This window comes from Sinocyclocheilus anshuiensis, unplaced genomic scaffold (genome assembly GCF_001515605.1).
Source record: "Sinocyclocheilus anshuiensis isolate Anshui unplaced genomic scaffold, SAMN03320099.WGS_v1.1 scaffold1893, whole genome shotgun sequence".
In the NCBI taxonomy this organism is placed as follows: domain Eukaryota; kingdom Metazoa; phylum Chordata; class Actinopteri; order Cypriniformes; family Cyprinidae; genus Sinocyclocheilus; species Sinocyclocheilus anshuiensis.
In genome coordinates this window covers 156,008-169,016 of record NW_015539822.1, presented here as the reverse complement: position 1 = coordinate 169,016, position 13,009 = coordinate 156,008, and the positions used below count along the sequence as shown (strand labels likewise).

Sequence of the window (13,009 nt, the reverse complement as noted above, 5' to 3'; positions counted from 1 at the left end):
CATTTGTTATCTAACTAAACATTTGTGTTCCCTAACAAAACATTTGTTATCTAACTAAACATTTGTGTTCTCTCACAAAACAGTTGTTCAAACCTTGTTTCGAAACATTACAAAATCTGATGGTTCACTTCTAGATTGTATTGATCAGGAGAACCCATGAACAAGTGTCTAAAGATTTTATAATGTACATTCACACTATAACACAAAGGGGAATGATAGTTAATTGTTTCTAAATGGCCTAGTTTGCCAAATTCTGCCTAAAAACATAAAACAAGCATTCCACATTAATAAAAGAAAACAAATTAAACATACACTTGAATCTGTTTGCAAATCAAATCTTCGCAAATAAAAACTTGCCATATTCTTGTTATGGAGGAGCGCTGTGTATGTTTTCTTTAACTAACCTTACTTTTTGCATTATTTGTGCAAGTAATGACATTTTTACCATTTCCCTCCTCTCCTTCACTCTTCTCTTTTCCCAGTCGTGTTTGTGGTGTTTTCGCGTGTCCCATCCATCGTGGCTCCAATCGGGGGTGATGTGCTGTTAGACTGTGGCTTCAGACAGAAGAACTCCGTCCCTGGGCAGGATGTGGCCCTCGAGTGGCGCATACAACACAGAGGAAATGGCCGTAAAATACTTGACATGAAAGCGAGGGAAACAGAGGCAGACGTGGGACAAGATTGTAAGTGAGAAATATTTAAAGGAAAGTATTTAAAGGAAAACATGTTTGGATGTTAAATATCACACTATTACTGTACACTACAGTATTTGTGGACCGGGAAGGCACAAGCACTGAAGCAGATCTTCTGGTGAGGGACGGTAATGCGTCTCTGACTTTGGGGAGGTTAAAGGTCACTGATGAGGGTACATACATCTGTACTGTCGGCTCTGGGGAGTTTCAGACTCAACAGATCGTGCAGCTGCACATCACACGTGAGTCTTTCATTGGCATACTGAGAAGGGTCAAAATTCCCTTTAATATTCTGTATAAAGATGTTTCTTCAGCTATGGACACTTTTTAGAAAATAGACTTTTGAAATACTTTCACACTCTCATTAGTTTATTTAATCAAGTAACAGTAGTCGACATACATCAAAGGAGAATTCTGCCATTTTTTCCTCCTGAAAGTCATTAAAAGTTCCACCATATTATTATTTCCACCATATCTTAAATCATCGATTTTGTAACAAAGCATTCTGTGGTGGAAAATTCGCATTTCATTATTTTTATACATTTTGCATAATTTGCATTAAATTTGATTTTGTGTCTTATTTTCATCATCTCCTTGGTACGGAGCCCCTAAAAGGACATGATGAGATAGGAGGAAAAAATATTGTAATGCTTTTGTGTTCCTTCAAAAAAGTATTTTGTTCCCCTGAGTTTTGTATTTGCTTGCAAAACTTTTGGGTTCACTTGCAAAACGTTTGTGATTTATATAAGGTCGGAGGAAAAAGTAAATTTTAGTGCTTTTGCGAGCAGATGCAAAGTTTGTTGGAGAAATGCTAAACTTTTGCGAGAGAACGCAAAATTGAAATATATATTTTTTCCTCATCATATTTTTTTTTACCATCACTAAGTCACTTTAGGGGCATCGTAACTTTGTAAACAAGTACAAACTTTTTTCAAGTTTCGAAAAAAATTTTTTTTAAAATAGTAATATTTTTGATTAAATATTTAAATCTATTTCAAAATTTTAAAATACTTAATTCTTTGTTTAGATTATTATAGTTTTAAACATAGTTTCGAATTCCTACTTTATGATGGATTTCCATAGTTTAATATTGAGTGTGTGAAGCTGGGACAAGAGTAAAACAATGAAATCTACACATAAAAGTAATATGAAAAGTAGATAAATAAATAGTTTCGGTCACACTTTATTTTAAAGGGGTCATATATTAAAGGATGCTGCTAAAAAGAACATTATTTTGTGTATTTGGTGTAATGAAATGTGTTTATGCGGTTTAAGTTTCAATGGGCGATAATTCGATAACGATAATTATCGCGATATAACTTCCCTCCATAAAACGATATGAAGAGTTCGATAAATGTTCGATATAATGTTTATGCACCATAGCCACCAAGAGCTTGTAACACTCCAAAGAGAAAGGAAAAATTGAAATCGCATCATATGACCCCTTTAATGTCCAGTTCTCACTATTAACTAACTATGAAATAACAATGACATTTGCCTCAATAAACTCCTAATTACTAATATTATTAATATTTATATTATTATTAATAGTTAGTAAGGTAGTTGTTAAGTTTAGGTATTGGGTAGGATTGGGAATATGGTCATGCAGAATATGTGCTTCATAAGTACTAATAAACAGCCAATATGCTAGAAATATGGATGCTAATAAGCAACTAGTTAATAGCGAGAATTGGTCCCTAAACTAAAGTGTTACCAAAGTTTCTAATGCCTTGAGGTTCATATAACTTCATATAAATTGAAATATGTTAGTTTGAATAAAAATCCACACATGGGACATAACAGTAATTGCTCAAAGTTGAAGAAACCCATAAATTGTTCTCATCCACAAATCCTTAAATTTAATTTAAAGGAAAATTGTCAAATATTCCATCCCATTTCTTCACCCAGAACCTCCTCGTATCACACTATCTGAGGAGAAACTGACATTTCAGGACACGACACCCCAGAAACTGAGCTGCCATTGTCATCGCTACTATCCTCTGGATGTGCAGGTCATATTTGATCATGTTTTGATCTTGTTTTGGAGTCGGGCTCTTGGCTTGTGTCCTGACAGCCCTGTGCTCCTGTAGGTGGAGTGGTTTTCCCAGGCGTCTTCTGAAGAAGAGCCTGTCTCTTTGTCAAAAGAATCCTCCCTCTCCAGCCATCGGCAGCACAGTGATGGAACATATTCCCTCTCCTCTCACCTCACCCTACGGCCCAACAAAAACCCACCGGGGACCGTTATCACCTGTAGGGTGTCTCATCCCGCCCTAGAAACACCGAGAGATGCCACCCTCACTGTGGACAAACCTGAGCCACGTGAGAGATCTTTTGTTAAGTTAGCCATGATGTTTTCACAAATATGATTGATGTAAACTTAGTTTGCTCTGTGATCAACTTTCAAAGTAATTTTCATGTGCAAAATAATTTGATGTGATATTAGTAAATCTGTTCAATTTAAACATTCATGAAGTCTGTTGATTTTTGTTTTTAATTGAACAGAAACAGCCTTCTGGACAATAGTCTTGATGTTGGCGATATCAGTGGTGTTTTTGTATCAAGCTTTCAAAGGTGCAGGTGAGTTTAGTTTTTTAAAACATGTAACTATATATAATACTAGCTATATATATTACCGTTCAAACGATTTTTTATATAGAAATTAAGACTTTTATTCAGCAAGGATCAAGGATGCTTTAAATTGTGACAGTGAAGCGTGACAGTACAGATTTTTGCATTGATACATTGAAAAAAATACCATTTGAAATAAATGTTGTTCTTTTCAAACTATATTTATCAAAGAACCCTGAAAAAATTCTGTTTTCACCAAAATATGTAACAGCATATTTAACATTGATAATGATAAGAAATGTTTTTTTTTTCGAGCAGCAAATCTGCTTATTAGATTGATTTCTGAAGGACACTGGAGTAATGACTGCTAAAAAATCTTTGCCATCACAAGAATAAATGACCTTTTACAATATATTCAAATAAAATAAAAAATCAATCTCAATTATGATCTTGATCTTGAATCAATCAAAAATAATCTTAAGTTGTAAAAATATTTTACAATATTATTCATTTCTTTCTGTATTTTTGCTGTAATAAATGCAGTTATGGTGATGAGTCCTTCAAAAAAAATAAAAAATTGAACGGTAGTGTATACTATATAAGACCACAAGATGGTGAAGGGACAATGTTAGATGTATTATTGATTATTGTTTTATCATTTTTTGTCTTCTAAGAGAATTGAGGACCAGTCTTCTGCGTGAATTCTTGGAAGGAGCCATCTTACTTTTTTTTTTTGTTTGTTTTTTTTACTTCATCGGTCTGCACTGTCTTCACATGGATTTATTTTCATTCAGTCATGGTGCATTTGTTAATAGAAGTTAAAGGGGTGGTTGACTGCTTTTTTTCTAGGCTTGATTGTGTTTATGGGGTGCAGTGTAACATGTCTTCATGGTTCATTTTTTTTTAAAACGCCTTATTTGTCATATTTTACCTTTATTGTAAGCCGCTGTCTCCATTGTGATTTGAACAGCTGGTTGACTTCCATTTTCTATGATACCACTCCCTCAGAAATAAGCAATGCGCTCAGATTTGTTAGCTGGCCCAGTGTGTTGTGATTCGTTAACCGCGTACTGCACGTTGTCCAGAAACTTCTCTAAAGCAGTGCAACATGGCCCCGCCCCCTTTGTTATGTTACCAGGGGCGGGGTTTATGTAAATTTCTGGGTTTGTGACGTAGTGAACCCGGGAAGTAGCTCGTTGTAGTCCCTACAAGCCGTTTTTTTTAGGCATTAAACTGCCAGAATTTTAAAAGACGATATCTCCGTTTGCATTGAACTTTCAGCGCCTTAACTTTGCAGATATTGTTTATGCTCAAACAGCAACATTACACACTAGCTAACGTTAAAAAAGTGAAATCGCAATCAACCGCCCCATTAAATGTAAAAAAAAAACATTCTTGCATAACTTATTCTATAAATGTCAAATGAATTCTATTTTTCACGATGTTCTAATCTATTGGATGTTGTACATTTTTCTTGTTTCTTGTGAAATAAAAACAACAGATAAGGTTTTGTCGATGGCTTTATTGGCATCATTAAAGTATCAGGGGCATATAAGCATGCTGTTTATGCCATTAAAATCTAACACTGGCATCAGAGCTAATGTCATCACCCCTCTGTTATGGTATATGCGTTCACTAATATTTATACACATAATTTGTCATCATTTTTAATTTGTTCACTTGATCGTACAAGAGAAAAATAGACATGTCTAAATCCTCCAACAACAGAACAAAATAGGCCTATAAAGTTCTGTGCTGACAAAGGAATGTGAAAACCAACTGTTGTAAATTGCATGGCAGTATAGATTATTGTTTATGCTCTGTTTGAATTGATTATCTGTCCATTTCTGTACCTTTGTTTCAGTACATTTTGGCAGGCTTGTAGCATTCACATCTTGTTCCCAGATGAGGCTTTTCCTCAGAACAGGAAAATGAGGCTTATAACAGGCAGTTAATAGTAATAAATGAACAGATCACACATAAAACAGTCGAACAGTGGGATTATTCTGCCATGCAAGTCAAAAGAAACACATGAACATCTTATTCTTAATACCTTATATGCGTACAGTTTCGGTATGCATTTTTACTGTTTATTTTCATAACCTGTGCACCTATACAGTAGGTAGAAAAAACACAGCTATTCTCATAACTGATCTGTCTATTTGTGCTGTTTTTCTGGAAATGTCTGAAACTTAAGCACACATACACATTCAGAATAAAAATCAGTGGATGATAGCTCATGAATCTGGTCTTGATAACAGGGTAATGGCAACAGCGGTAGTGATAATGGGTTAAGAGGCAAACCTGCGGGGATAGATTATGACAATATCAATTTATAAAAGTTCTCCAAAAGGTCAGATGAGAAAGCTTTGGCAAAACAGAGACAGAAATGATGTTTACCTGACTTTACTACTCATCTATTTCACTCTCACATTTTTACAAACGCACACATATTCTCTCTTACATACACTACCGTTCAAAAGTTTGTTTTAAAATGTTCTCTATGCTCACCAAGGCTGCATTCATTTGATCAAAAAAAAACAGTGAAAACAGTAATATTGTGAAATATTATTACAATTTAACATAACTGTATTCTATTTTAACTGTCACCGTCCCACCTGTGGGACGCTTGGCACTCTTTTATTTTGTTGTCATTTTTCTCTATCAAATATTTTAGTAATCATCATAAATTATTTACCGTTTGAAAGCTTAGAAGCCCAAGATTCATCCTGTGAAAACAATTTTGAAATCTGACATTACGTTGGAAATGGTACTTTAAAATATTTTGGCGGTCTCCTCCCCCTTAGCGGGCGGTGTCAAGTGTCATATTACAAAATGCATTAAGGACTTTTACAATCAAAACTTTTTATAATCCTGACATAAAACATATCACTGGAAAGGTCTGAGTCTCAGGATTCCATATTTGGTGGTTATTTTGGTGGTTGTATTTTGATAGACGTAATACTGACAGAGAAATCTAGATAGTTGTGACAGAAAAATGCATAAAAAAAATTTACATATCACTGGAAAGGTCTGAGTCTCAGGATTCCATATTTGGTGGTTGTATTTTGATAGACGTAATACTGACAGAGAAATCTAGATAGTTGTGACAGAAAAATGCATTAAAAAATTTCATGGAGTTTGGATGGCACCCGGTGGCTTTTTGTGGTATAACGCCCTAAATAAAATCTCACAGAAACCTCGATTGTTTTCATATCAACTTCAAATTTGGAACATAACTTATTTAGACATAAGGCTTTACTTTTTTTTTTTCTTTTTTTTTGCAATTTTAGAGTAAAACCTGTTATGTAAAATATTTATTTTACATAAAATATAATAATTTTACAGTGCATTTTCTTTACAGTAAATTTAAACTTCTATAACTTTTTTATATATATTTTTTTTTTCTTCTGCAATAATCTGCTGACTGTCTTCTTTAAAAAGAGACCAACTTTTCCTCTGTATTCCAAAGTGTTCATGAATTCTAACAATTTAAGTTTGGGTAGTGCACTTTAATGCCTATTTAAAAAAATGGGGGGTGACAGTTAAGGGGTTAATATATTTCAATCTGTAATTAAAATGTTTGTCATCAAAAGTTTAATTTGAACAGCAGATCAGCATTATTACACTTATTTCTGAAGGATCATGTGACCCATTTTTTCTTAGCATTAATTTGCTCAAAAATACAGTAAAAACAGTAATATTGTAAAATATTATTACAATGCAAAATAACGGTTTTCTATTTTAATATATTTTAAGCTGTAATTTATTCCTATTATATCAAAGCTGAATTTTCAGCATCATTACTTCAGTCTTCAGTGTGACATGATGTGCTGATTCGGTGCTCAAGAAATATTTCATATTATTATCAATGTCTTTCTTAATGTTTTTGTGGAAACCATGCTTAAAAATTTGAACTTTTTCTTAAAATTATGAATGTCTGACACTGCCACTGTTGATCAAATCAATGCATCCTTGATGAATAAAAGTATTCATTTCTTTAAAAAAAAAGAATTCTGACCTCAAACTTTTAAACAGTAATGTACGCCTCCTCCCATGAGCACTCTCTCTCCTTTCACAAGTCACCACATTTCTTTCTTCCTGACCTCTCCCACTTATTCTTAGTCTGTTTTTCTTCTGCTCTCTCTGTGCATTCATGTATGAATGTCTGCGTGTCTGCAGAACATTTCAGTAATGCAGGAGATTCTGGAAGGGAGGGAACGAGAGAGAGAGAGAAACAGAAATGTGCTCATTCTGCTAGAGGATAAAGGAGAGCAGATTTCTGTGTATTACTGTCACACCAAGGTGCAAAATGACTAAATGGAGAGACCTTGAAATTGAAGCGAGAAGGATGTGGAAAATGGGCAGAGCTCATGATTGTGTTTTCTTCATTCACTCATTCATTTTCTCGTTCGTTGCAGGTGGATCGGCTCAAGAGAAGAAATACACTAGAGAAGGAAAGATAAAAGGAGAAGAGTGTGACGAAGGTCCACTGCAAAATGTGTTTCTTTACCTCATCCTGCACTGCTGCACACAACTGAATAATTCACTGTAATGAGTGTAACGATGAATTATTGAGCTTGTGCGGTGCTGGTCCAGTCTGGCCTCTAAACACACAAACTCACATAGATGGCTGGTCTCCAGCACTGATGCCTTTTAAAATATCCAGGCAAATGTAAAAATATAATCCAAATTTCAGCTCAAAGAATTACAAATGGTTTCATTTTTAATAATAGGTAATTGTACCTTTATAATTGTTTTATAAGACAATATAATAATATATAATTGCCTTTGTAACAACCTAGTGTAATTAGATAATAGGAGATAACGGCAAAGTTGTCTGATGATAATGTGCTCTGAATGTAACAACAAATGCTTCAAAGGAGCCATTCAAATGATTCAAAACTCACAGAAAATGATTCCAATGAAGATGACGCCAATGACACCCATAATAATCATCATCTGAGGAAGGACAAAAAATTGTTAAAATCACAATTTATCACTCAATCTACAATACAAGAAGGAAGTCAGCAAGCAAAACATAAAATTATCCAGCATCCTGAGTATCAGGAATCATCATATTATTCAAGAATATGCTAACAAATACTTAAAAATCCTCAATATTGAAGTAAAGAAAAATAACAAAACATACTGAATATATAACTCCATGGGATTATGGAATTTGCTCATTTTATCAGATGCCTGGCTAAAATGATAAGTCTGATTGTTTATAAATGTAATCATAAAAAATCAAGTGGGAGTATGAGCAAAAATAATGGTAATATTGGACACTTTTTGCATTTCAATTGGCTTATTCTTACTGTTGACATTGAAAATGATGCATGCGTTTTTTCAAGGGTATGGGTATCGGTTAATTTTTTGTTATTTTGACAGAGTCTGCCTGCATATTTTAGTCATATTTGATCATTCTCTTTAATGTATTTGCCCTGCTTTTATCCATTTTCCTGGGAAACTGATCTATTTTTATATTATTTTTTCATCATTAAATGCACTTCACAAAAGACTTCCTCCAGTTCTGTCTGAAGTTAAAGTGCGACATGAAGGTATGCGCATTATTGTTGTTGTTGTACGGATTATCGTACAGTATGTATCAATGAATGACACAGTTTTGACTGTCATGGTGTGTGAAATACCTGCAAATTATGTTGTTTATTCCGATCACTTATATTGGGCACTTTTTGCATTATTCTGGCTTATTATTGCATAATTTGGCTTATTCTGACTGTGGACATTGAAAATGATGCATGTGTTTTTTCAAGGGTATCGGTTAATTTCTTGATTGCATTTTGACAGTCTGCCTGCATATTTTAGTCATATTTGGTCATTCTATTTACTATATTTGACCTGATTTTATCCATTTTCCTGGGAAACTGATCTATTTTTATATTATTTTTTCATCATTATTTTGTTTTAAGGAGTTAAAAATGGTTCTTAACCATGGCACTTGATTGACATGGCACTAATATTCTATCACATAATCTTGACAGTTAAAGTTTTGGGCTCTTTTGTTGGAGTGGGTGGTTTTTGGTGAGCTTTTGGGCTAGTAATTGTCCATCCAATCTGGCAACACTGTATGCACTGTTGGGGGTTCTCCAGCACCAGGATTGGAAACCACTGACTTAAACAACCTACTTTTTCATCTCATAGCGCATTTTAAAAGAAATCCTTAAACATGAATCTTAAAAACATCCTTAACAAGGCAGCTCACTTGACAGATCACTAGTGCCATAATAACGAAAATTATACTGGGATTTTTATCCTGCAGACAGTACACAAAAAGCTTTACTGATATGTCCCATGTTTCTCTGCAACTAGGTGATTATCAAAACCCAGAGGCTCCAGTTTACACTAATTAACTAATTAACACTTGCAGCTGTACAGAACAAAATCACTGAGCATAGCATGAGCAATAAGCACTGACCTATTTACTCCTGCATGTTAGTTCATTCACACTATATGGAGCTCTGAGTATAAGTGTTATTTTAGTATTACTTGTATACTTTTATAGCATTTATTAATGTTTTGAATTTGTTTTTATTTTCAGTTTAAGTTTGTTATGTGCTGTCATTCTATGTGCTTTATTTTTCTTTAAATATTTATATATAGCTTTATTTTTATTTCAGTTTTAGTATTTTAGTACATCAACTTAAGCTTAATTATTAGATAGTTTTTAAGTGCAAGTTTGTCATCTAATATTTATATTTACATTTCATTTGGTTTTAGCACTATTTGTATTTTATTTTTTAGCTCTAACAATGAAAACACTGGAGTGCATCATATAATTTCCTGTTAAATTTGGTGTTCCATCTAATCCCCTCGCGTAATTATTAATTAAAATGATGAAGTCATACGTAATATCCTGTATGAGCGCTGAGCTGATTTCATGCAGTCACAATGACTCACCTTGCAATTCTTCCACCAGTATTTGTTCTTCAGTTTGGCAGCACAGCTTTCGAACTGTGACGCCCCGGCCTGTAGAGCATCTGCCCTGTCGTCCAGCTCAGAGAGCTTCTGGTCTCTCTCCAGAACCTTATCCACATTCACACGCATGATATCCACCACCTGCAGACCACAACCACAGAAAGACATGAGACAAGAAAGAACGACACTGAATACTTGTGTTGCAATAGCACTGATTTGTATTTTGGTTATTTGAAATGCTGTATGAGTAAAACTGCACAACCTATCCATACAAGCTGTCCTGTGCATATATAATCGTTTCATTTTTTGGTCCATAAACTCTTTACACACAAACATATACTCACCTCCTCCACTTGTGCTTGTGTCTGCTGCAGTCGGCGGTTGCTGGTGGTGTTTGGAGGCGGAGCAGGAGGACCTGCTCCTCCAGGAGCACCTGCTGGGTTGGCATCATCTGCAGCAGACCTGAACATCCAAAGAGAACCATGACACTTTCAAAAAGTTGCTGACTCGTGCACAAGTTATGGTTTGATGTTCCAGTAACAGTGTGTCAAACACAGAGTATGGCTTCTGAAAAAAAAAATGACAGTGATTTTAATGGTAAAAGACTGTAAAAATGCTACCGTAAAAACCTATTCATTCACACTAAAAAATGCTGGGTTATTTCAACCCAACTTTGGGTCAAATTTGGACTAACCCAACTTTTGGGTTAAAAACTGAATGTAAAAATTTAACCCAACGGTTGGGTTAGTCCATATTTGACCCAAAGTTGGGTTGAAATAACCCAGCACTTTTTAGAGTGTTGGTTAACAGTAAGCTCCCCTACTATATACGGTGAAAAAACAGAGAAGTGAAGATCGAATATATAATTTACAGAGAAAACCCATAAATTCCCAGAATTCCCTGCGTTACATTTCACATTTGATGTTTTTTCGTAGAAATAACTGTGCGTCGTCTTGGTTTTTTCTAATCAGGTTTGTACATTAGGGTTGTATGTTACATCTAATGTTGTTAAATGAATGTTTATTGCATTATTTCCGTTTCATGTGTTACCATGACGGCGTTTAGTGTTTGTGTGAATGACACCGTGCACTTTCTGTATGTCCTTCTCAGCTTGTGCAAGAGCTGTTTGTGATGAATTTTGGTTCATTGTATGACTTTCTCATCACCACTTGCTTTTGGTGGTTATCAGTGTATTACAAAGTTATTAAACAGATTTCAGTACTGAAATGGGTTGGTATAGCTAAATCAGTTAATGAAATACGGTTTTAAAATGTAAAATAAAGTTAAATCTGTAAAACCTCAAATGTTGCCACTGTATTTTAACAATGTTTAACTACTATATTAATTATTCAACCGATATGAGTTTTTCACTGTCCCATACCAATCATGTAGCCTATATGATATGAGGTTCATAAACAAATATATATATATAAAGAGTTTATTTTATACATTTTTATCCTTATTAGCCTCAATACCAAGGAGGTCTAGCTTATGTCTTGGTCTATCAAAAATGTAAAATGATATAAATGTAATCATGACCGTCGTTGGTGCTAAGAGACACCTCACTGTAGCCTATAATCATAATCTTGTACACCTACATGACAACAAATCCCCAACACATCAAAACTAATTTAAGATAGCCTGAATTCTTGGGAAATTAAGATTGAAAACGGTTTACAAAGTTACTGTATGTAAGGATAAAAAGCGCAAGTTAATTTATATTTCATAGGCCTATAATTGTAACAAAAACAGCATAATATAAAGTCTGGGCAAATACTTACATTCTCGAGCAGCTGTTTCAGAGTGCCTCGCTGAAGGGAGAACAATCAAAAGGTTATACAATTAAAATCAAAATAGCGAAGAAGAGGTAGCGACGTTCAAATGAGTATGAAGAGACTGGTGCGCGTCATCAGTGAAAGTGGCGCATTATTGCAGCACGTGCTGGACCGTGAGGGCGCACGAGCGCATGTGTAAATGTTCAATTTCGCCTTGAGGGAACTCCAGTAACGGATTTATGATGACCGGTTTGCTCACTGAAACGTTCAAAATGTAGACATTAATCAGAGAAACTTTACATATCGAATGCAGCGCGGGTTAATTGTGTGTGCTGTCGCCGGATTCTTCAGTCTTGTAGGTTAGTGCGGTGGATGTGCGCGCGCTGCGCTCCTGCACTGCGTCGCTGCTGTAGCTGAACTCATGAGGAGGAGGAGGAGGAGGAGGATGATGCACAGCATGTTTCCACAGCCCCATCCTCTCTCTCGCTCTCTGTACTGCGGTACATCAGTGAGTTCAGAGTGCTGAGTCGGCTTGTTCTTGAGACTTTTCTTCTCTGTGAGAGCTAGGTTCTCCGCTCACACCGCATGCGGTGTTCCTCATGACCTGCAGAGGCAGGGATGGATCTCATCGTCCATCAAAACATCAGGACAGATTTCTGGCCGCATCAACGCACTTCACCCAATTTGGGCTTCCAGAAGCTGTTAAGTACTGTTTTAAAGAAAAATGCTGCATAATATGTATAACATAATAATGATCAGTTTGATAAAATGTAGCACCAAATCTGTTTATACAACAGTAATGTGTGACATGGGAGAACAAAATCACTGAGTACCATTAGGGGTAAAAAAAAAAAAAAACTTTTGTTAAATATATTTAGCATTTTCCTCACATTTCACACATTGGGACTGAATTTTGCTGATTTTGTTTTTTCATCTGAATATTTATGCAGGTAAAATTAATTTCTGTTTAAAAACTTTTCATGGTAATATTTATGTTGTTCTGATTAGAATTAAATATGTAGGTTTAAACAA

General features: G+C 34.9%; 2 protein-coding genes across 3 annotated transcripts in view; one reads left to right on the top strand and one right to left on the bottom strand.

Annotated features, from left to right (window-relative positions):
* Nucleotides 1-4,123, top strand: part of LOC107684168 (tapasin-related protein-like) — a 5,563-nt gene extending 1,440 nt beyond the window's left edge. The window contains exons 4-9 of the mRNA XM_016480381.1: nt 483-683; nt 767-934; nt 2,601-2,704; nt 2,783-3,011; nt 3,195-3,269; nt 3,935-4,123. Of these exons, the coding sequence (XP_016335867.1) occupies nt 483-683; nt 767-934; nt 2,601-2,704; nt 2,783-3,011; nt 3,195-3,269; nt 3,935-3,942 (785 nt within the window). The 3' untranslated portion in view covers nt 3,943-4,123. The remainder of the gene's footprint in view (nt 1-482; nt 684-766; nt 935-2,600; nt 2,705-2,782; nt 3,012-3,194; nt 3,270-3,934) is intronic.
* A 3,150-nt stretch (nt 4,124-7,273) lies between these two features.
* LOC107684171 (vesicle-associated membrane protein 2-like) lies at nt 7,274-12,768 on the bottom strand. 2 transcript variants are annotated; one of them, XR_001633821.1, is made up of 6 exons: nt 11,984-12,768; nt 10,547-10,664; nt 10,185-10,343; nt 8,171-8,222; nt 7,591-7,708; nt 7,274-7,466 (listed from the first exon to the last, which is right to left on the bottom strand). XR_001633821.1 is itself a non-coding variant. In XM_016480383.1 (5 exons), coding segments are annotated over exons 1-5 (348 nt in total). In that variant the 5' UTR covers nt 11,986-12,768; the 3' UTR covers nt 7,274-7,691. The 2 variants fall into 2 exon arrangements, 1 of the variants encoding a protein (XP_016335869.1); XM_016480383.1 differs by having other exon boundaries at nt 7,274-7,708.
* Nucleotides 12,769-13,009: the final 241 nt, after the last annotated feature.